This window comes from Myzus persicae, unplaced genomic scaffold (assembly GCF_001856785.1).
Source record: "Myzus persicae strain clone G006 unplaced genomic scaffold, MPER_G0061.0, whole genome shotgun sequence".
NCBI lineage: Eukaryota > Metazoa > Arthropoda > Insecta > Hemiptera > Aphididae > Myzus > Myzus persicae.
In genome coordinates, this window is record NW_019104175.1 from 74,327 (window position 1) to 100,913 (window position 26,587).

The following is a 26,587-nucleotide window of genomic DNA, read 5'->3' on the forward strand; positions in this document are numbered from 1 at the left end:
TGTTTACTACTTTTAAATAAAATTAAACACACTGCGTTAAAATGCACATTCTTTTTTCTCCATATAATATCAAATCAATCAATAAGTACGTAGTAATGTAAATAATTCAATTAAATAGTCTAGCTAACGACTTATAACATGAATATAAAACACTAACACTATTAAGTTTCAATCTGTACAGTAAAAAAAGTAATAATGATTATATCCGATTTAAAATGTTTTGAAACAATTAATAATAATGTCTACATTTATAAATGTCAATTTTCACATTTGAAAAGAGAAATTTGTATTAAAAATTATTGTATTCAAATAATTTTTAAGGGATAATAACTAAAAATAATTAAATATTCTAAAAATCCTCCTTTCGTTTTAAAGGACTTTCGTTTAGTAACAATTTAAAATTGCAACTTTTTCGTTCTTCACCACTTAAATATTTTCCACATTTATAACAAGCATTTTGAAACTTCTTTTGTTTTGGATAAATTATGATAGTAAGTAAAACGTTTCATTTATAAACAAGTTGAAAAAAATATTTGTAATTTATTTATTATTTTCTTTGAGAAACAAGCGAATTGAAAAAAAAAATATTATGGCACCCGGTGAGAATGCAATTTTGTCCACAAAAATCTTCAGAAATAATATTCCTATTTGTAGAATCCATCAAATTTCATAATTTTTTCCTTAAAAATAGAGGGTAAGATTGTACAAGCAGCATTGAGCTGGGTCTTTCAATATCTTAATCTCAATCATTATATTATGTCTTCAAAAATAATACAATTTTAAGCTTTTTTTACAAGTTATATTGTTAATATTTTATTTAAAATATAATTAGAAATCGGAATTAAATTTGGCTTGTAAGAAGTTTTCTTCTTTTAGGTAAAAAATTAGTGATCTGACGATTCTGCAAGGCCTGATAATTATTCCTCTCACCTCATTTTTTTCAATATAAAACCGTATCTCCTACTCCCTTAAAATATGTACCGTATAGTAGCTTAGTGGAAAATCATTATAACTTAGGTGGCAACTAAAATATAATTTTCAAACTTTATACAATCGGGGGAAATTTGAAAAACCGACACCCAGCCCCACAATTAGAAAACAAGAATTCATAATTTTCATTTTCATTTTTACGCTATATTTTAAATAGAATTAATTAACATTTTTTAACAATAGATAATATTAAATAAATCAATAAAGAAAGTTTTATTATTTTGTTACATATATATTCAATACTTATATCATATTATATCATGTTTCATGAATAACCTAGGTATATATTTTTGAAATTTAGAAATATTGTGTATACATTTTTACTGAGTCTCACTACATCTTTACTTTAAATATCTAATATAGTTATAACTATTAAACAACTCGTTTGAAATTTGTAATGTTTTAAACTTCGTTTATAAAACCCATTTGAATCAACTATTGTTTATATTGATATTAACATATTTTGTTGTTAATAATTCATAAGTTTAACCATGGATTCAAATGTTTATTATTATATTATGTTCATTATAGAACTATAAAAGAATATACCATTGACACAATAATGTACCAGGCAGATAATCCCATAAAAGTCTTTTACTATTATTTTGACTTTGAAAAAAAGTTTATTATTAGGTTATTAGAAATACTATTTATTTGATCTATTTTTGAATTCATATCGTCGGTTAAAAGGCTATTTGCTGTAAGCGACACATTTCAAACTGTTAAGGAGAACCCAAAAACGATTTTATCTTTTTTTTTATTTTCAAAATGGTATAACTTTTTTTGTTTTATAGATAATCCTTCAATTTTTTTTTCACATATACGTATTATATTTATCTTTAAGATAAATCTAATTCCATAGAGTAATATAACTTTTTGATTTTTTAGTAAATACCTAAATTTTATTTTTGGCGTTTACCACATTTTAATTTGCTTACTTGTACTTTTGTCGCTTACGTTATTTACTAATAAAATGCTTCAAGCGCCATCGAAAAATGTATTAAACGACACAATATACACACGTCATTACAATTAATAACAAGTCAATTTTAACAAGTTTTTTTTAATAAATTTGAATATTGCTTTCTCATTAATTTATGAATACATTTTTTATATTTTTAAATAATAATAAACAAAAATAAAAATTATAGAATAAACTTTATGCTCTAACAAGAATTAAAATGTCATTGATCTAAAATATACATCGACAACTACGCCATTAGTACAAATGTCATGAAAATAATAAACAGGTAGTTTTGATTTATGCAGTTGTTTCTTAAAAGAATGTAAGTCACAATATTATGTATAATAGTGAATAGAAACACAAACACTGTTAATGTAGGTACTAATGTAATGAATAATAAAATGCATAATAATAATATAACTTAAGTTGTTATTATATTATTATGTTTATACATTTTAAAAAAGTAGATAAATATTCGATCTCAATAAGTTTATTTATACGTGGTTTCATTTGGTACCTACATCAAGTTTTCAGCTTCAAATACCGTACTATATTTATAAGTATGCATTGAAAACAATAGGTATTTTATCGTGTAGGTACTTACCGAAAAATAGTTGAAACCCTTCGTGTTCTATCCACGTTCTCTTCAACAAATTTGACGATTACTTTATTCTTATCATCAATATAAACAATAATATAAAATTATTATTTATTATCATAAATTATTTGGCGGTTTTAATCGTTATAATATACTACCTCCAAAATATAATTATACAGCTGTCTTACATTATCTGTGATTATTATGATCAAATTGAACTAACCTAAAAATCGATATCCCTTACCGCATTTTTTTTCTTATCTATTACATACCACGCATTTGTTTATACAACAACAATGCTGTAAGCAACAAATTAAACTGTTATAAGCGACAATATGGCGTATACATCATTACTAAAAAAAAATTGGGCGTTTAACACATAATTATTATGTCGTTTACTGCTCATTCAATAAATAAGAATGTCACCTAAATCAAATGTTGTCGCTTACACAGCACTTTTTTCATACCTGTCGCTTACAGCATAAAGTTTGATCATTGATAACACGTTATAAAATAATGATAACACTGCATGAAAACTATCTATGGCTCCGATAGAACGTCGTCTACAACGCTGGGTACCTAGTGTCGCTTACAACAAATATGTCGCTTACAGCAAATAGCCTTTTAACCGACGATATACCTATTCAAAATTACAAAGAATTACAAGCATGAAATATAATTGACATACAATTTATCTAACCGAATATCACTAGTAAACAAGTTAAAATATATTCTAGATGGAAACGAGTATCCGTAGTAGAAATGTAGAATTCGTCTACAAAATTATAAGAATGAGGTAAACGAAGACAAACATTAGGGAAAATAGACATTTTCCGGAAAAGTTTTTTTATTTGATTGTAATTCAAAAATAAATAACCGGAGATACTTGAAATGTACAAAAGATTTTTATACAAGCATTATCTATAATATTGCAATAAGGCAGTTAATGACCATAATATATGATACAAATAATGGTATACATAATATTGTACTATACTAATTCAATTTAAATCATATAACAAATGGAATGTTTTCGGCAAAAATGAATATTCAGGTATATACTATAGATATTATTCTAATATTAAAATTAGACTGACTAGACTATAATATATAATATAGTTATATAAATATATCACAACATATAATAATTAGAAAATATAGTCTGACAGTCTTTGTACAAAATGGTTTTTATTATTTATAGTGTCTTGCGCCTTCTGACGAAGTGCATTCAACGCAAACTGCACAGGAGATCGGTCATCTACCCCCCCCCCCTCCTTTATATTTTTATTTACGAATAAGTGATTCAAAACTAAAGCAGAAAGCTGTTTATATATACAGACAAACTCCACAAATATAGTATGGATAAATTACTCAATCGATATTATACATATATATAACAATAAAATACAATATTAATGTACACAATTGTTATAGATTTGAAAATTAAAATATTGTCTTACATAGTTACACATGTCATATTACTAATTACATATTTCAATTATTATTTCTATTCAATCAATGATATTTATATTGTAGAAGTTAAGAGAAAATATTGACATAAACAAAATAATGAGTTGTAATAATTATTAATTGCATTATACTAAAGTTTGAGTTAAAGAGTATGTGATATGTGTATAATATTGAATAAAATCACACTGTTGAAGAAACTACCCACTTAGAAAATTGAATGGTTAGCAAAAAAAAAAAAAGAAGATAGGTTTAATTAAAATGAGAATGACTCTAAACATACGAGTAATTAAAGTGTTCATTTATAAACGTACCTACATGAATGAGTTGTATATCTGTTATTGTCTCCACCCAAGATCAATTTATTTGACAATTATTATGAAATAATTTTGAAAATAATTTTAAAATATTGGAAAATCAGCTTTTCCAATATGCAAATACATTTGTAAGTCATTTAAATTTCAGTCTGATATAGCAAATGAGTTTAAGTGGAGAAACTCCGAGCAAAAGTTATGGAATAAACATGGAGCTAATATTTGCTAATTGATTTTCCCAATTTTCAATACATGATTTTCCAGTACAAAAAAAAATAACTAAGATTCAGGGCTCAATTTCACCAAACTTTCCCGACCCATGTTTTCTTATTTTCTCCGAACATTCCACAATAATTTGGAAAAACCGTTGTGCTGTTGAAGTAAATGTGTTAAAATGTACAATCTTAAATATCCCTACCGATGAAAAAAAAAGTCAAGCTAAATTTAAGGGTGCTCTAACAATGATCAACGATTTACCAAAAAATTATTTACTTTCAATATCATATCTTATTTTGTATAGTAGATTGGGAATTTATTTGAAAATTATGAAAACTCAATTGAAAATAAATAAGTCTTGGCTGGGGAGCCATCTTCACACTAGTCATTTACAGCTCATTTTAAATTAAAAAAATGTATTACAATAATTGTATTAATAATATTTATTATAACTAGGATTGTTATTTTTTGAATGAATTTCAATTTTGATGACAAAGCATTAAGTTTTGTTAAAATGTTCGGAATGTTTGACCAAAGTTATTATATATTATCCATTCAAATCTGTAGAAATAGACGCACGTCTTGTATAATTATTGTACAATGTGTTATTATACTTATTGTGAACAGTAGGGACGTATTGGTAAGTTTTGAATGTAATTAGAAATCATAGTGATAAACTTGTAAACAACTATTAAGTTACCATTAATGTTTTGAAACATATTAGTAAATTTACAATTGGTTTTCACTGTTTTCAGTTTTCCACACTATACATATTATAGTACAATCACGAGTGCAAACTTTTCGTTTCAAATATAAACCGTAATAAATTACTTTAATCACTTAAGATTAATTAAAAATTATATTTAACGACAGTGATATCCCGAATATTGTTGAAAGACAAAATAATATTTAAAAATGTACACCATTCAGTGTGGTTCAGTCTTCAGTGTCCTTATGGTAATGTATGTTCGTGCCAGTGCGTTGTCTATGTTATACCAAAATAATAATACAAATACTATCAAAATTCTTATCCATTATAAAAATATTGTACAACTTGAATTTGTTAATTTATCATTTTAACTAAAAGTACTACAAAATAATGAAAAATAAAAAATAAAATTAATACCTAACTGAACCATTCACAAAGTATTTCTAAAAAACGAAACTAACTAAGTTTATACATCAAACCTCAATAGTAACTAAAAATACTATACTTGTGTGCTAGTATTTTGTTTGAGAAACTCATATTAGAATATTATATAGCATAAGTTACGTAAATAAAAAATTAATTTAGTTTTAATTTTAATTTTCAAATAATTATCCCTGGTAAAATGCTTAAAAATAAGATATAAGATATGTACCTATTATGTACTCTGTATACCTACTCGTGATTAACATTTAGCCACAAACACAACGGTCGAGTAAAACTTGTTTACTATTATTCTGTATTTCTGTCCCATGTCAAACACAAGATAACGCCCACCAAAACTTCGAATAAACTGCAAGGGTAAAACGAGGACGGGTTTGTTGATTAGGACCACTTGAGTAATTCACAGAAAAGACACTTGAAAGTGATATCATAAACATTATATTATATTATATTTTAAAGGATTAACTTATACACTTGACCACCCGTTAAACTTTAATCCTACAAAACAGTCTAAATCTGAATAAATACTTAATTAAATCTTCTTGAATATATAATATTGTCAGTGAAATAAACTAATCCCTTTGCCCATATCAATTATTTTATCATTAATGAATTTGATACGTAACTTATGATGTTACTTTTAAAACTGAACCTATACATTTATGTATTCCTCAAGTATATTTTGAAAATTCATTGCATTGAGGAACTATATTATAATTTATATATTTGTAACAACAATTAGTAAATCAAAATATATTGGTAACTGTTGTATTAATGACAGTATAAATTAATTACTCTTGTTTGTTATTTTAGTTAGTATGAATAAACTACATTTCTTATTAAAAATACAACATAATATCTAGTTCGTTTTATGAAATTGGTGGAATTTAAACATTATTTCGTTTCTAGTAATTATAATAAACTGTGACAGTATACATCATTTTAATAAATAATTAAAAGCAAATGATTTATAATTATGTCACTCACAGCAAGTAGAACATGTGCTCACAATACTTTAAATTACATAGGTATTGTTGTTCTCAGCAGAGTGCAGACATTTATACTTAATTAAAAATATAGTTCAATGAGTATCACTAAACATAGTTCAAGAGTTAATTTATCCACATTATTAAATTGTAATGACATTTTAAAAGAAATGTATTTGATATTTTAAAAAAAATGTTATTTATTTATAACGTGAATTATATAAATTTATATGTATATTCATATACAAAGAAAATGGAATAATGTATTTAAAATAGGTACTATGACGGTGTAATGAAAATATTTATCTTTCATTTATCTAGTAATACTTGTGTGAAACCTATTTACCTATATTTTAATCATTAATTGAATCGGCTCATGATAGAATTGCTTATAATTTATTCGTATAGTGCCCGTGCTTTTTGTTATTAAACTATAATATGAATTATTTTTAATAAAATTGTGTTGTTATTATTGGATAAGAAAATAAAAAAAAAACATATAAATATCAACAAAGGAAAAAAAGTGATCTCGTATCCAAGGACAAATAGTAGGTACATCTCAAACAGTACTCGGTGGAATTTTAATTAAACTCTTACGCGACCCTCGCAATTAAAGTTTTCTGTATTTTTCTTTCTCCCCTCTATGCGTGTTATACGATACGTGTCATATAAGATAAATCTTCTCAGACCCCATATAAAAGATTTTTTCCAAAGATTAAAAAATACACTATAAATTAACATAACTTTATGCTAAAAATAATAAAAATGTATACATCTCCTATGTGCTTGAGTTGTTTTTATTTTGAATATATTATACTAAAATAAACTAATCACTTAGCTTGAAATAAATAAAAGTTGTATTATCGGTATATTCAAATTCATTATTGAATCGAAATAATACTAAGCAACGTTGATGTCGGTAAAAACATAATCATCAAAATAATTATGATATGGATATATCACAATATAATTATTATTACCACTTCTTATTTTATTTACCACAAACATCATAGATTAATGTAACATATAATTATTCACGTGGACTATAAAATATCATAAATATTTAAAAATAATAAAATTAGAATGTCATATAAAAACAATCTGAATAATCTGGTTTGTGATTATTTCTTAACTTTAAACTCATTCTTCACACTAGTTTTAAATCAAATAAATTTTAAAATATTAAATGTGTGTCTTATTTAGTTTCAAATTGTCAGTATACTAACGGCACATTGTTTTTAAATTTATCAGACTCCGCATGAGATAAACCTAAAGCTGCGTTTTAATTAAAACAACTGAGGAATTACAATTTTAAACCAATTTTATACCAAGTATATAGGTATTTGTCTAGACAGGAGCTTTTAAAGTACTTTTACTTCCTCAAAAGGGGTATTTTGATAAAAGAAGAGAACATAGATTTTTCATTTTCGATCAGAATAATATAAAATTAAAATAAAACAGGATTATATCGGAACAATTGCCTCAGCAATGTCTGTGTCATGTTGTTATTTTTAATTGAAAATCGTGAAAACTAGTAATCGTTTTAAGGATGGTGTGCGGATCAATAGAAACATTTAAAAAATAAACCAAGTCATTTTATTAAAATATCGAATCTTAATCCTGAAAACTATAATTTATAATATAGTAATAAGTTCATTAGGTAGGTTATGTATTAATTTATTGTTAAATTTGGTCATAGTTAGAACATTTTTATTTCATATGACCATATGGCATAGTTAGAATAGTTATTTTAAATGAATATACAAAACTTTTTTTAAGTTTATAGTTTTAATAACATATGAATGATAGTACAATGTATCGTAATAAATTCTAAAGTTAAAGAAATAAAAATTAAATAAGAAACGGAAAAACCAGAACTTTTCAAAAGCGCATAAAATAAAAAAAAAATTATCAAAAAGAGGTACCTATTTATTTTTGAACATATATTATTACGTCATCGTCTACAATGTAATAATATATACCTTTTCATATTTACCTTTTATATTATATTGGTGGAATGTAAATTTTCATAAACCTAAACAGTTCAACATGAATAATGGTTTTTTTCCAAAATATATATTATTATTAAATAATGAATGTTACATGTATATTTACAGTGGTTTTCCGATAATCTTGTTGCCTACATTTTTTTCACAAAACTAATTAAATATGTTAAAACCGGCTACTTTAAACAATAATTATCATTTACCATAGGTATACTATATACTATATATAAACCTTCTACATATTCAATCTATCGTTATGGCCACATATTGTGACTTTTGAAATACCAACTACTTCTACTACTTACACTACTACTCAGACATAATGGATATAAACGCTATGGGAAAAAAGTCACATTGTATTGTACAGCTAAATAGTAAATTCTCACTTGGCTCAGACCTTAACGCGAATATGTGGCCTTAAATAGTACGAACGGAGCGTTCTGTAAAAGTACGTTTTACCACCGTTGCGTAGAGAAATCGCGATTGGTGTGTTACTTATACGAGTTATACCTACACATAATCGTTATTTCAGAACGAAAAAAAGTACTGTTTGAGAAAACGCATGGCACGAGTACATTGGTATAGGCATCTAATCTCATAGATCTGTTAGGTAGCTCGGATAGTGATCGGGCACTTTAATGCACATAACACATAATTATGGCTGTATACCTATTTTTACGTCTAAACCGAATACTGTTTAGTATAATAATGCGTTACATGTAAGCACCTATTCATATTGAGGTACGCAGCGGATGACTTAAGGGCTATAAATAGCTCCCCCCTTTAACTAACCGTATACATTGCAAGGTAGATATATTTTTTGGGATGCGGGTGAGTTACTTTATAAATTAATTATTTTCCGAGGTAATTTGGTTACGTATAAATTTATTTCAGTAGACGTAGTGTTGATTAATGAAATGCATCTTGTTAGCATTACCCTCCCTACAAGAGATACCACAGAGATTTTGGTTGACAAGTCCCCCAAAACCACTTTTTTTAATCAACAAATAATTTGGTAAATCGCCAAATATTGAACTAGCTATTAAATATTGCCAGTCATCTTCATAGTTGGCTTTTTTCATATACTATCATAAATAATTCTTTTTCCGAATTGTTTGGATTTTCTTATTTTATTGCTATAGCATTTAATATTGTATGTTTTGTAGGTAATTCTACAGTACACCTATTAGTTGATAATTGTTTAGATACACATAAAATAAAAATGCACATTTAATAAATACTTTTTTAAATGTGTACTAATTGTTTGATATAATGTACCTACGCATTATAAATATTTGTGTCGAGTACTTGAAGCACCTAATCTCAAGATTAAAATACATACACAAAATAAATTTCAAAATTTGTAATTAAAATATTTTTTTATGTTCATTGCTTGTTATTGTTTTCAGTTTATATTATCATAAATATTAAAAACTTGTTGTTGAACTATAAGAAATGAAAAATCAATAAACTAGCTAAGGTAGATTATGTTAGTTAAAAAATATGTCATTTACCATGGATCAAATTTAGTAATATTTTCCCTTGATGATTGATGCAATAATATTTGATAAAATTAGAGTTATTGTAAATAACATTTTTTATTTCCATTGTGAATATCTGAATTTATACTATATCAATATAGATATAATGAAACACAATTTGTATTCCTATACACGAAGATGGTGCCTAACTGTATACCTATATTATAAGTGACGTATAATACCTACCAGAAATAAAAAATAATTTAACCACTCCACTTTACCAAACCCTGCGTAATCCACTGGTCTATGCTATGTCACATATAGTTGTAGTGTATACCATGGTTATCCACTAGTAGACAACTGCATCGTATACTTCACATTATGCACCCCACGGACGGGACGACCGACCGCCTACCCAAAGTGTTTCTCGACTCGGCACGCATTACGACGACAACGGTCGACCATTCTCGTATGGTAATGATTTTGCTTATAATAATGTTATAATACGGGTGAGGAGGTGTGTGATAAAATATTATTATTATTATTATTATTATTATTATTAAGGCGACCAACACACGCACATTATTATATTATGTATACATATATTACATACGCAACGTCGACGTGTTTGTATGTATAAATCGTGCACAACGCTCTAGTCTCTACTGCTGCTGCCGCTGGCTTCTCCTTTTCCAGGCCTCCACCGCCGTTATGGGTTTTCCGTGTTTTGCATACCTTACGACGAATTCGTGTAGTGTGTCACATGCACACGTATGGCACACACGTGTGTGTTTTGCTCGTTTTTGTTAGTTCTTTGTATGTGTGTGTGCCGATAGACCTACTACGCGTACAACATCAGTCTCGTAAGCATTTGAGGGGGGATAAGTGAATAATCCAGCATCCCTTAAAGTTATTTTTTTTGTTTTAAATTTATATTTATAGTTATAGGTATATCCACTTCGTATCTATACAATGAAAAAACTGTAAAATAACCATAGTCTTTTATGATAGAAAAATGTATATTACTATTAAAAAATAATCCAAGTTCAATTCAGTGTCGTCAAAGGCACATCCGTGTTAGAGCTATATTGGAAAATTGTAACCACACGATTGTCAAGTTTCAAATCTGCCACTGAATAGTGTATTATATATCTTCAGTGTGTTATAATGTATAAATAATGGTTGGCTTGAGTAATCGGAAAACCACATCGGATTGGTGATATACATTGACACACAGTTAACCATACAACTTATCTTCAAGCCGACCCACCGACATTTATTTACCACACGATTTACAACACTTATCCGGACGACTGATAAGTAAAACCATATATGAATCATTTATGCATGAAAACAAAATGAACATTGTTTGTAAACAAAAAATTCGAGTTCGCGACTTATAGTTTTAACTAATAAACCTAACCCAATACGATACCAAGACTTACCATTTTTCTCATAATATTTTTATAAACAAAATATTCAAACATTATTGTCCGTTTTAACATAGAATAATGCGAATAATTAGCTCATTTAAAATAAATATCAATGATATTTTAACAAAAAAGTTAGTGGACGAAAAGCGTTGGTTATCTCCTTTCATAAATTAAAGATTTTATATTTTAATATGTATATTATACGATTGAACATAATAATAAAGAAAGTGTTTGTCATTTAGCCGAAATCACGTCTGCGATGTAGGTACATATATAACGAAGTTGTCGTCTCGGTGATAATGACAATACACCTGATTTTATGGATTTGCGAAGTGGCTGAATCTCTTGCCTAAAACTTACTCGAAAATTACCAAACTTGTACGATTATAAAGTTTACTACAATGTACTACCAATATGTTGGCGACGAAATGGTATATTACATTCGTACATGTAGAAAATACGCGAAGACGCTAAGTTATTATATAGAACATTAGCTGCTTAAAATATAATATGCGAATTCTATAATAAGTGCGGGCATTAACACTGTGTCACTGTCTGAAAGTAATCTGCATGAGTGTGGCAGCTACTCATTTGAGTAACGTAATTATATCTAGGGCTGTCAATTTAATATACTAAAATAATCCAACACATGTATTCAAGAGAATGGTATCATTTTGTACAGCAATTCATATTTTCATGAATTTAAAGAAGATTCATAACAATTTTTATGGTTGGAAATGTATCTAACAATTAGCAATTTGCGTAAAATACAAAAAAAAAAATGTTAAAACATAATATGTATTATGTATACCTAAGAAAACACAAGATAGAAAAAAAAATATAATAATATTATTAAAGTTTGATAGATTTTTTATACCAAAATATCATATTTAAATATTAAACGTAGGTATCAAATGCTGAAAGGCCAAATCCATATTTTTTTCAACATATGGGTACTAAAAAAATATAATATACATTCATTTGTGTACTAACGTTGAGTAACGTCTACAATATGTAAAATACAAATTTGTATTTAGAATGGCAATTTCATTAACTCTTATTTTGAATTCGGAATTAAATTCTTTAATATAAGTGAACAATCCATACATCTATAGAACTGGTTCAACGATCTCCATAATACATCAATTACTCATAAGTAAGTATAAGTAATAGGTGTAGTATAGTAGACAGTACTATACTGCTTTTCTACAATATTATAATCAATTTTAAAATGATATCGCAAAAAAATTGATTTTTTCAGACGAATTTCTCTTATTTTGATGGTGAAAATATTGTTTTTTATCTAGGATTATAGCCCAAGTATGTTTTCCTCTCTCTAAACAGTTTTGAACAAACAATTTATGAATAATATGTGCCGTCCCTTATTATGTAACCCTAACCAAATGAATCTCATGCATATTAGGTTTAATAATATTCATAAATTTATGTTTTGTTGTTTACTCGAGATTTAAAAATGCTAATTCAATGATTTTTTGACACTAAATGTCCATTGGATATAATATTTAAATTTTTATGGTATTTAAGATTTTTAATGATACTTAAAATGTTCTATAAAAGTATCTAATAACTCCACATATAACCTTATAACTATGTGCAGTAGAAAACATTTATAATTAGTTCATTAATATTTCCTAATTAATTCAAAATGTATGTAATTATTAATTAACAATATTTAGGTACTTCGTTATTATTATAGAAACGTTACATACCTACGAACTTATTGCCTCTAAAATTTAAATGCATGCAGCCATGTATAATTGATTATTAGTTTGATAACTAAACTTTCGCGAGCTTATGAAATTTCTATGTACCACACATGCAATCATTTATACAACTATTATAAAACTATAGTGGAAGCTGCAGTAAACTAGTATTATACATTCATACAACATATATAATAAATAAAATATTAAAGTTATTTATGTATAATATATGTATGTAGTATATACATTTAATTAATTAATTAATAACACACCTATGAATTGTTAAAAAATCTATTAACTATAAATCAAACAATACAATGCGTTTTGAAATCAAGGGCTTTATATTCTGCCATTAAAGTAGAAGTCAGTACAATACTACATTTCAACTCACAGACCTTTTAATTTACTGAATTTACATTTAAAGCAGGCGGTAACATTGTTTGATGGTAAAAAATTCATAACCCATTTTTCGAATCAGTTGTTTTTAAATGGTAAGAAAACGTTTTTGGTGGATGATTAGTGAATATTAAGAAAATTAACTTTTCTAATTATTGTCATTGCAATACTTTCACGGATGATTTACATGACAATTTCAACCTAAGCTATTTTTCTTTAAGATTTGATTAAGCTTAATGTATTTTGCATATGGTATTGTTTAAAAATTGTTAAACATCATATTGTAATTAAAAACAAATTAAACGGATAATTATTGTTGTAACAGCATACCTATATTATATTCCTTTGTTACTAAGCAAAAACTTTTTTCAATAAAAAGAAAAAATATTATATAATTTTAAAATAAAATACAATTATAATTATTGTAGTCGTTTTAAATTTTGGTTTTAATAATATTAAGTTTTTTTTTTTTATTAAAAATAATTTTAAAAAACCATATCTTGTATGCTACAACTGCGCAAAATAATTTTTAGATTGATAAATATTAAAGTGACATTTGACAGTGCTTATGTATGGCAGTTACTTCTCATTTCTCAAACAGGTGTAACTATAATATAAATCATAGAATTGTGTTCTCATAAAAACCATGCATATATGTTTTAATTACTTTATGATAAAAGATATATAGTGCAGATGTATGTAAAATGTGTGAAATTAATCAATTAATTGAAATGTTGAATACAGTTGTAAAATATTATACTCGTTATTGTTTTCTCATGAACAATTGAAATGTTAAATATTACGTAGGTAGGTACTTTTCAAATTAACATGCAGAAAATGACGAGTTATACTTGTAAAGTAAAATTTAAATCACTTAATTCTTCGAATTCATTAGTTATTCAAATTTTTAATAAATTAATTAAGAAAACCAATTAATTAAAATCAATAGAAGTCTAATGTCTATACCTACTTTAAATTGAATTAAATAGTTTAGACGGACATTTTATTGAAAATAAAGTAAGGTGTGTATTTTGCATAAATTATAAACTACGCGTACTCATATAATTCTATGATTTTATAATAGATATTATAAACAAAGCTCAATATATATTCTAAACTATTTTTTAATGATCTCTCACTAATCGTATACATATAATTCAACTAATATTATGTTATGTAAATAACAAAAAATCCATCGACCAGAATCTAAAATATAAAAAGTTAATAGTGAACATTTATTCCTATGCAATATGTAATTTGGTTGAAGTAATTTAAAATTAAAATAAAAATTATGAAAACTTCATTCATATTCATTATTTATCCAGCGTATATTTGTTTTTAAATTGAACTTAAATAGTATTCACATTAAATGTGTGTGAATAACATTAAAAAACATTGGATCTAGATATTAATATGTTGTAAAATTTATATAATAATATCTAAAGAATGACTATAAAATGTAAACTAAATAAGTTTCTTAAGATTTAGTCATTTTTTGATTAATATTAGTTTTTGTTGAAATTTGAAATACATTAGAAAGTATAAATCATATATTTATATTTAAAAAATGCATTTTTTTTTAAACGTTCCACAGATATTACAAAATTGAAAATTTCGATCTCTAGTATGAATTAAGTAATACATTTTAGTTTTAAATATAATGAACTAATGCTTAACGTCTGTGTTACAAATACGAAATTGATAATAGTACCTATAATAATATATTTGTTATAATATTATGTTGAGAATTAAGAAAGTGAATTGGTTTAGTAAAGTTGTACTAGTATTTGTCACAATGTAACTATTGTATTATTATACGATAATAAAAACGTGTCCGTTTATAAAAACGACAGGTATGGATAGAGAAGTTAAAAATATGACGGAGTCAGTGGGTACCATTTATGGCAATAACACCGCTGGGCCCTGATAGACAGCAGACCATCACAAAGTGAGGTGGAGGGGTTCGAGTAAACGTTTGGTTTAATAATAGCATCGACACGTGTGCTCGGTGATTGAATGGTACTTAATGGTATAATACAGGCATACCGAACACAAATCCACTTAACTTTACAGGGAGTTTATGCCGCGGAGCTGAGGCCGTGTGAATGATTGATCGAGTGCAGTTACCACTGAAAAGCGAGCGTCTATCGGTTTCTCTTCTTTATCCCCCCCTCCGATGGCTACCCACACCATCTTGCCCCAAAATGAAAGGAGGAATAAAAGATACCCCGCAGGGTCACGCTGGTGGTAGAAACTTTGGAATTTGACAGGGAAAAATAAAACGCATTGCAGACGCGTCGATCAAATCGTGGTTTTTACCCTGCGGCCCCCTCGCGGCATATAGTTCCCCTACAGCTGTAACCATGGGACGGATTCAAATGTACATTTATCACCCTTTTATTTGCAATTCGTGTACACTGTACAGCTCATAAAAATCTGATGGGATATATCTTTTCGGTAATGCTGTGTAAAAAAATAAAGGGACAAAATAAGATGCCGAATAATAAAACGAGATAGATCAACAATAATTAACGTATATTCCTTTACACTCGTAAATTCCAGACATTTTTTTGTGTTATGAACAAAATTAGTTCTAAATGAAATCATTCTAGGACTGGAAAAAAATATACTACCTAAATCACACATTTAAATTTAATTCTTTGTTTTAAAACTGATTGAGCACTAAAAATTTAAAAAATAAAAAACAATAATACCTGATCTGGTAGCTCTGCTGTATGCCAGCCCAAAAATGCCAACATTATTCAAACACTGTCAATATAAGCATTATTTGTCAAATGTATTCATCATATTTATTGTATTGTATAGATTGTAAATAATTTTAGTGAAATTTTAAAAAATCTAAAAAAATAAAATAAATAACAACCTGAAATGAATTAATTAAATAGGTGTTATAAATTATAATTGTATTTATTAACAGGAGACTGGTCGAACTCACCACCGGATTGCATCATGGTTAAGTGTCCGCCAATCAGCGTTGACGATTCGAGGTTGATCATGGTTGAGTACAACGACACGTACGGAAAACGAGCAGCGTTCAAATGCGCTTGGGGCTTTCAAATGTCTGGTGTCAATTCGATTGAGTGCTTGGCAGATTCCACGTGGTCGCATCGAATACCTACGTGTACCGGTAATGCCTTTTTTTTCACCGAAATATTATATTGTAATGTAGTATAGAATTTTTTTGGAGAGTTAACGTGACTAGTGGATACTGAAAAACATCCGAACTAAAATTATCTGATAATAGTTACGACCTCACAAATGTTAACGAATTTGTACAACGCGTTGAGTTGGCTTAAAAAAGAAAATAGTAAATTCTATATGTTTAGGGTTAGTAATTCATTTATTGCAAAATAAACTTAATAAAACTATAAATGATAAAATTCGACTTTGTGACTGGTTAGGATAATGACTTATCTGCTTGGACATATATTGTATTCTGAAACAGGTATAATGTATGGTATATTTAACAAAGGTTAAATTACTTTTTCCATGCGTTTAAATTCTGTAATAAAAAAAATATGATGTGTGACTGCTAAATCTATAACTTGTATACTTATTTATTAGTTGTGCGCTGTATATAGCATATACAGTTTGCGTTTTAGCAATTTGGAATAGATTTTGAATATTAGGGAAAAAATTTAAAAAAGATCCTTAATTGTTTTTTTCTATTTAACTTTTACATTTAAGCATAATAACTGAACTCAATGAATTTTAAAAAATATTAAACTTGACCATCTTAATTGATATTTGCGCTAGGTACATTATGTTTGAAGCAAAAAAATGCTTATGCATAGGTAATTAAATACAAGTAGGTAGGTAAATAGTATGCATATTAAGTAGAATAATATGAAATGTGTATTTGACAGTTTCGATATATACTTTATTTTAAATTAAATTCAATAGGTAGTGCAAATAGAAATTATGTTGTAATTGAAAGTGTATAATAATATTTTAATGTTAGTACAGTGATCTAAACTATAGCTGCCTTTATGGAACATTAGTATTAATATAATCAAGATAACTTTAGAATAATTAGTAGGTACCTAACTGTAAGATCCTGCATACGAATAAATTAACTTCAATTTTCACAACATTAACGCAAATTATCTAGACACCAATCATTATATTGATGATTAGCGTGTTCTAGCTTAAAATAATGCAATTAACTGGAAATTGTGTAACACTGAAGCTACACTAGGTCTATACCGGCTATATCTAATGATACGTTTGAATATTAAACAGAGGCAAATAATTAAAACCAGATCACATTCACCTACTGATTTATTTTTATTTTTATTTTAAAAATAACACAATCATTTTTTTTTTTTAATACCAGTTATAAAATATTAAAGGCAATATTATTATATTACGTTTTAAAGTCTAAGCTATACAAATCAAAAATTGTATTAATCATTAAAAACAAAAAAGTTTACATAAGATTGTGAATTTTGAGAATTTTATCAAAAATTGATCATTCAAAGTAGTTAATAAAATAAAATTCTACCACCTATTTATGATTTTTAAATTGTTGTCTATAAATAGCACAATGAACATTATATTAAACTTTTTAGCTTTTTGAATTAGTTAAAACATGTTATAAATACAAATAAAAAAAATTCTAAAAATATTGAATGTTTGAGTTTCTAAAATATTTTGAAAATTCTATCTCATCTAGAAAATGCTGATACATCTAAATATTTGGTGACAATTTAAAGTATCCCTCTCTCTCTCTATATATATATATATGTATATTGTTACATTATTTTATATTCCTGGTTTTTTTTTGATAAATAATTGCTAATTAAAGTATATTTTAATTCAGAACTAATTACATATTATTATTATGAGATTCATTTAAAAATAAATTTGATATTTTTTACTTAAAAAATGTGCATTGGTTTTAAAATTGAGTGTTATTACTTATATTAACTAGTATTGTAATATTATATTATACGTATACCTTGCTACTAATTTTTCTTAAGGCTCTACCTCTATTATAATATTGTGAACTGAATATATCAAGTTTTTTCTATGTGGGAATTATTTTAATTTGTATATAATAAATACAATGTATTATCCTTAACGTAAACTTATTCATTATTCTATATAACAGTCTACAAAGTTTCTTAAAGTAATGCACGTCAAAAAAGCACCATAGCTTCTAAACCTAAGTATCTCATCAATCTTATAACTTAAGAGTAGGATAGCCGTCAATCAATGATATATTTATATATTTATTGTAGAATTCAATAACTACGTAATTACTAATTTTTTTTTATACTGATACCAACACATTTCTATACAACTGAAAACTTATATTGATTGATGTGCATTATAATTACAGTAGTTATAGAAGTAATGATATAGTTTTGTTTTAGTGTTTTGTGTTCAACGAAGATTTTATAAACATATTTTAAGCTAAATTCAGTTCAGTAGTGGCCATTGACAATGAAGAATCGTGCTTTGTTGTTATATTTTCTTCCTTTACTCGATTTTTTAACAAATTTGTTTTCCATATACTTTCATGAAACAACCAAATTAATCAATGAAGTTCCAGTTTTAATACCCATCACGTCAGAATAAATGAGTGTCACCAGTTTAAATTTTGGTTACTTACCGAATAATTACTGCCACATTTGTATACTGCCACGATACCGTACATGTTCCTATGTTCAGCCCACTTAGTGCTGTTATTGGTAATATACTCAAACCGTTAAACTTCCAAAAACCACATGCCCTCTAATAATACCAAAAACAGTGAATATAATGCACACTTCCATTTCATCAGCTCAAACTAAACTATAATTTCCATAGTCAACGACTTAACTTCGTATTATCCATGGCTTAAATATACAAGGTTATTACAATAGTACCCCCACTATATCATTTTATCACGTTAAGGAATTAAAATGGCAGCGTAAGGGGACGACGTATACTGACTATATTATGATATTATATGCTATGATATGGACCGTACCCTTACGCTGCCATTTTATTTTTATTTGATAACAATTTGGCTATGTGCAATAACCTTGTATATTTAAGCCATGGTATTATCATTGATACTATGAAGAAAGAACATTTCTTCTGTAAAAGATAATCAGACTATGGTCAACTGTATAACATTACGGTCATTATTTAGCAAAGTTATGCCAATAAATAAACAATGCAATAATGTTCCCACGACGATCAATGATTTGGTCACACCAAATACTATAGTAACCACACTCCTACTCCCTAAATAAATGCATTCGTTATGGTTACAACTACCTGTCTAATAAATGTGTCAATAATCTTTGAACTCTCCAGCAAAATGTGCTCTTTGTGAGGTTTTCCATCTTGATAAAAACGAAGAACTCAAAAATCATGAGGAATTCCAGAGTATAACAACGTACTCTTCAATTCAAAAAATATACCAACATCAAAAAAACTATATTCACTAATCTGCTAAACACCGTAAAAGTATAAACGCAATGAGATTCTGTTCGAAAGGCAGACAAATATGAAAACCTCAACTGCAATAGGATACTTCAGCAAAGGTATTTACTGTCATATGGTGATGCTGCTTTTGCATCGTTCTAATCCCGCAACATGCCGAAATCCATTGTTGTTCAAATATATGTGGAACGCGAGAATAGTGATCGAGTTAGCCAAGGTGGGACGTGTATGGAAGAAGTGGTGGTGTGGGCAAGGGGTGTATAAGACCAAGCGAAACAGGGATGGAGTAATATATTTCATTAATCAAATTTTAAGGGCACGCGGAATATAAATCGTACGGTACCATCACCGGCACCGCGACACACTACAGCAGACCGTACTCATTCGATCTCACTCTCTCTCTCTCTCTCTCTCTCTCTCTCCCTCTCTCTCTTCCATTTCTCTCCGTCACTCTTCCATGTTGCTATCTGTCTTTATCTCTCAATGTATGTCTCCCTGTATCATCCATAGTCTTCTACCCCAAAAATATTAATGGAATTCGTCAATCTCAAAGTTCCGTTTACACTACAGACGTAATTAATTGTTACACATCACGATACGCTCTTTCTGCTGCTTCTCCTGCTCTTATTCAAGCTCGTGCTCGTAAGCCTTCTGCCCTGTATGTATGCGATTTTATTTACCACATGATATGATCGGTGACAAACAAAGGTTAGTTTGTAAGTTTGTTTGCTTTTGTTTTTACGTATACTTTTCTAATTTATTTTCAAATTGACTTTTTTAGAATGAATTAGAAAAATATGAATGAAATAATTTATAGTCTATGGAATCAAATGAAGCCCGTTAATTAGTATCAGCGATATACATTGTATGTACAAACAATTTAACTACTTTTATGGTTCTAAGAAACTCCACAATTTTCTCTAGAATCAATTGATCTAAATAATCATTTGTTTCACACCCAACATCTAAAAGTAAATTGGTTCAGTTAATTACTAAACCTAATAATTATTAAGTATTATATTAAATTTAATATTAAAAAATATTTTTTTCAATTAATAATTAGTTTTTTTAGTTCATGTTCAACGTTATGGAATTTAAAAATGTTACCTGTACACAATTATTAATTCATTTCTATAAAACGACCGTCAACATATAAGTATGTTTGGAAAACTGTCATAAAAATGAAATGTATGACCTAATTAATATCTTAATGTTGCAGAGAAAACCACTGATATTCTAGGAAAATAACCTGATGCCTAATTCAAATACATTTTGTAGTTTCTGCGATCTTACGTCTTTCGACTAAAATATGGAAATACACAATTTTTTTAATACTAATAATATTTACAACTAAAGGCGTATTTTACTCTCGTCGTTATCCTTTTATGTTCTATTAGTGTAACAGATTGAATAAAAACTATTTAAAAATACATATACAAATATGTAGGTATATATTTGTATACACTCAGTATTTCCTTATACACATAACTATACATATTAATCATAAATAATAAAATTAGAATAATCGATCTTGATTACCTGTAAACTATTAAGAATTTATGGGCGTCACCATTTTCGGCCAAAACGTACCCTTCCCTTTTCGACCAGTGTCACTTTTTGGCCAAAATTTACCGTTCCCTTTTCGGTCAGTAATTTTTTTATTCACATTATTCCCAACAACTGGGTAAAAAAAATAATGAAATAAAACAATTGGCAATTTTACCATTTTTATAGTCTTCAGTCTTCAATGTAAGTATAATTTCGTTTATAGTTGGTTATTTGGAAAGAAAGATAAACCAGTATTATTCCTTTTTAGTTTATATTGATATAACATAATGTAAAACACGACATTAATCAGTATAGTGATGCTTCCTAATTCCTATAGACTATGTAGGCCATATAATATGACCATATGACCATATACCTTATCGTTTCCATCTTATCTAATATATAATAATATAATATACTATAGGCAATAGGCATTATGGAAAACTAATTAGGTACTTAAATGTATATTTTTTACCATAATTATTATTATATAGGTTTTATAAGATTATATTAATTTTATTCAACTATGTAATAGGAAATCTTAATTTTCGACGTATTTGTGAGTTCATACTTCATTATAATAATAATTATTATTATGTATGTATTATAATTTATAAGACTATATTCATTGTTATTCGATTGATGTAATATGTTATAACAGTTTATTGCCACTTGTTTTATTTTATTATTTTTCACACAGTTGTAAGTAATAATGTTAATAAAAAAAACTACTGTTCAAAAAAGGACAGTGGCCGAAAAGGGGGGGCCACCCGAATTTACACTCAATGATTACAAATTATAGTTTATAAGTTATTTTATATCAAAACACAATGAATATACTGGTTAAAAACAATTTAAGGTATGACTATGTTTTCTCATAACATTTATTTATTTTTCAAACTTTTTATATTAACTACAATATTATGTAAACGCCATCAGTTTGTCCATATTTACACTTTTAGTTTATGTTTTATGAAAATAATTGTTATGTTATTCTAAAACATATAAAACTATATTACTTTTATATTATTTCGAAAATTCTTAAAAATATATTGTATAAATATAAAACAACCAGGAATATAATAGTCGAACAGTTGTATACAAGATAGTAGTTCTTAAAATATTACTCATTCAAAATACAGCTTTCAAACATTACATAATATTGAATAGTAAATCATATGCATAATTATATCGTTAGCGTATTAATTAAAGTTGTTTTACCGATAGCAGTGGTACAATAAAATATATAATCTCAGCTTAATGAAAAATGATTCACTATCGTAATAAAAAAATTAAATTATTCCCAATTAATATTAATATTCTATACAATTAGTCAACTGTATATTTTTGTCAAATTACAATTTTTTTTTAGTTATTAATCGTACAAATACCTCGGAGTCTGCCATTGCCAACATAATACAGTTATTTACAATAATAATTTACAAGAGTAGTTATTTATAAGGTTTTTTTATAATTCATACAAATTTAACAGGAGTATAATATGTATAATTGTAGGTCCGATTGGCGAGGTTTGCGGTCTCAGTACCTACCTGAATCTTTTTCAATTTAAAATTAATTATAAAATATATTAATTTTTATGTTTGTATCTGTGTATCGGTACCTACTCATTTCAATCAATATTATTATATTCACTAAAGATAAAATACAATATCGATTTATAATGCAGATAACTAAAGTATTTGGGTAATCACATACTTTTAATACACTAATTTGTTATAAAGAATATAAATAAATAAACTTGTTTTTTCTTGAATAAATAAATAAATTGTGTAGGTAGCAATATAAAATAAAGCAAGAACAATAACAAATAATAACTCATGAATAAACATTGTACCTAAAACGTATAATACATTTGTGAACAAAAATAAATATTTATAAAGCTATCCAGCCATGGATTAATTAAACAAATATAGTATATACATATTATGTACGAATAATTTTCAAATAGTATAATTTTTATTTTTATTTATAAAAAAATTTACATTTTATTATTTGCGTATTTTCAAATTACCGTATTTCTTTCATCTGAATAAACCTCACGTACATGCTAGATGTTGGAAGTAGAACCGAACGCATATCCCCCGAGGGTACTATTGACTGTGGATATTATTGTCATATCGTTCCAAAACGGATAGGATTTTATTCTCATTCCACTAATGGTGTGCTGCCATTCCCGCGTTGCTCACCACATTCAATTGGTTTTATCGATCGTATTTTAGACATAAAGATCTGTAAGTGCTTCAGAAACACCGTCGTGAGTGTGACATAAAACCAAAAATATCTCGAAAACGAATTAAGGTAATCGAGCAACAAAAATATACACATCGTAAATTCGTAACGAAACATATTTATTCGGTTTTAGTACCACACTATATATAGTACATATGTATGTGAAAAATCCAACAGTATTCATCGCAGTATCATAATATGGTAATACAATAATATATTCAATCGAATCTGTATTAACTATAAATGAATATATACATTTAGTAGGTAATAACATATTTTGTTAATAATTGCATTCATACTTTTCCCATGAGATTCATAAGGTAAATAATATTACATTTTTTGATTGTAATTAAAATCGTTTTTTTTTTTTTTTAAATATTAAATCAAATTAAATGAAATCGTGCAATTGAGATTTAAAATTATACATATAATACCTATGTCAATTCGGCATTAATTGTTGTGAATATTTTGTAATATTCGTGTATAATAGTAAGAAATATAAATGTATCGTGATTAATTAACTACCAGATAATTTGTTTACACATAAAAAATTGCACCAATAGCATAGTAAACAGATTGTATTTTTCTTTCTTTACATCGTAATACGTTATACGTAATCGTCATCTTCAATACAATGATCTTAAACCCTTTTTATTTAAACTAAAAGTCGTATAACATTAATAACTTCGAAAAAATACAATATAGCGATAGTAATCTAATTATTAAAAAAAAACTTTGTTTCGACAATCCAGTAATGTGGACACAGAACTGCAGTAATCAAATTATGAGATGGGTTCACCATTTAACAAAATATAACAACCGTCAAATTGGATAAAACGTATGAGTCACTTAACATAATATAACATGCGTGTTCAAGAGAATATTCTAATGCATCGTAAAAAAGTGTAATTTATATGGAATAAAATAAATCAGTATTAAAAAAATTAAAATATTTAATATAATTTATACACGTCATGTTCATAATATAGAATGTTCAATATTGGTTTTTAGTTATTATTTATTTATATAACGTATAATCTATTTTATAATATAAATAATAAAAATACTATGTGATAATATTATGGCGTGAGTATTCAAAAATATCATTTGATTAAAGTTATAAAAATGATAGAGAATATTCGAGTATCATTCACATTGAAAATTGTAATTATTTTAAAAATCATTTCTTCACCTCCAAAGTACATTAATATGCAAATATTTTGGTATAATAGGCCAAGTACTTAATTATGGTATAATACGTTGGAGTAATTACCGATTATATAGATTACCGAGAAATCGTTTGATTAAGAAAACATTAAAATGTGTACATAATTTTGAATAAATCAAATTCGTATAATTTATTGAACGAGATACAACTTTATTTTCTTGCTGTATAATAACTATCAAAAAAATAAACTATTTAACAGCTTTTCGTGAAATCGATATTAACCAAAATATTATATACAATGTATTATATTGTGGAAAATTTAATTGGGTTATCTTGACATCAATTTAGTGATATTTTATTTAGGTACAATGTACATAACACAATAAAGATATTCTAAAATAAATAATTATGTAGATTAAATTACTTATAGTTAGGTATTATAACCTTTCCGAGCTTATATTTTTTATTAATAAATTATCACGTCATGTTTCATAGTGTTATTGGATAATATTTATTCTTTAGTAATTACAATGTAGTATCCATTTCAAATTAGCCCTAAAATATAATTTGTTTTTTTTTTTAAATTTATTTATTAATTGTTTTTCTTTACTAGGGGTACAGTGATATCCATTTATGTAAGAAATAATTAGTAACATATTGGATTGCAGGGAGTACATGTTAAAATATATTACAAAATCGATGAATGTGATCTGACTAGTTGTACATTTTAATTTAGAAATTAATAATTCGCTAGAAACTAAAAACTATCATTAAAGTAATTGAAGAGGTATTAGATTAAAATAATAATTATTAATTATTGGCTTGAATTGTACAACAATAAATAATACACTACTATTATGCTACAAGGTAAGTAAATTAGACGGTTTACCGTGTACTCGTTAAGTCTAGTTATCGTTACTCCCTAGTCCTTGTGTCTTGTTCTTATAATTAACATATTCTGTAACACGGCGTAATGTGTAGGCAATTGTGGTGCTTCGCTGTGCAGAACTATAGAAGAACAATTATATTTGAATGCAATGAATTAACAGTCGTATGTAATGACTTAATAACATTAATTGTGACTTTAAAGTCCATTTACAATTAGGAACCGGTTTTACTGCAAAGATCGTTTTTTAGGGTGTAATAAAACAATGTATTCTAAGTACACAATCTCATTCAGGTAGCAAATATTTTAAAAGTGAAACTTTTATATTTATTGTCTATTTTGAATCATTTTATAAATTTAGGTTTGAAGTGCAAAATTAGGGAATTCGAAATATTTTTTTAGTCATTTTGTTTATTGTATTGCACTTTTTCACATCAATATTTAAATAGTTGATGAACCCTGTGTAATCGATTATTTTTAAATGTAAAAATGATGTTAATGTCGTTTACTCTATGATACTCTTTAGTAATTAGTTACTATATATTTCTCTT

At 26.7% G+C, this 26,587-nt stretch overlaps 1 protein-coding gene across 1 annotated transcript in view; it reads left to right on the plus strand.

Moving 5' to 3' along the window:
• Positions 1–26,587, plus strand: part of LOC111039624 (locomotion-related protein Hikaru genki) — a 90,350-nt gene that overhangs the window by 56,123 nt on the left and 7,640 nt on the right. The window contains exon 8 of the mRNA XM_022323209.1: positions 16,664–16,873. Within this exon, the coding sequence (XP_022178901.1) occupies positions 16,664–16,873 (210 nt within the window). The remainder of the gene's footprint in view (positions 1–16,663; positions 16,874–26,587) is intronic.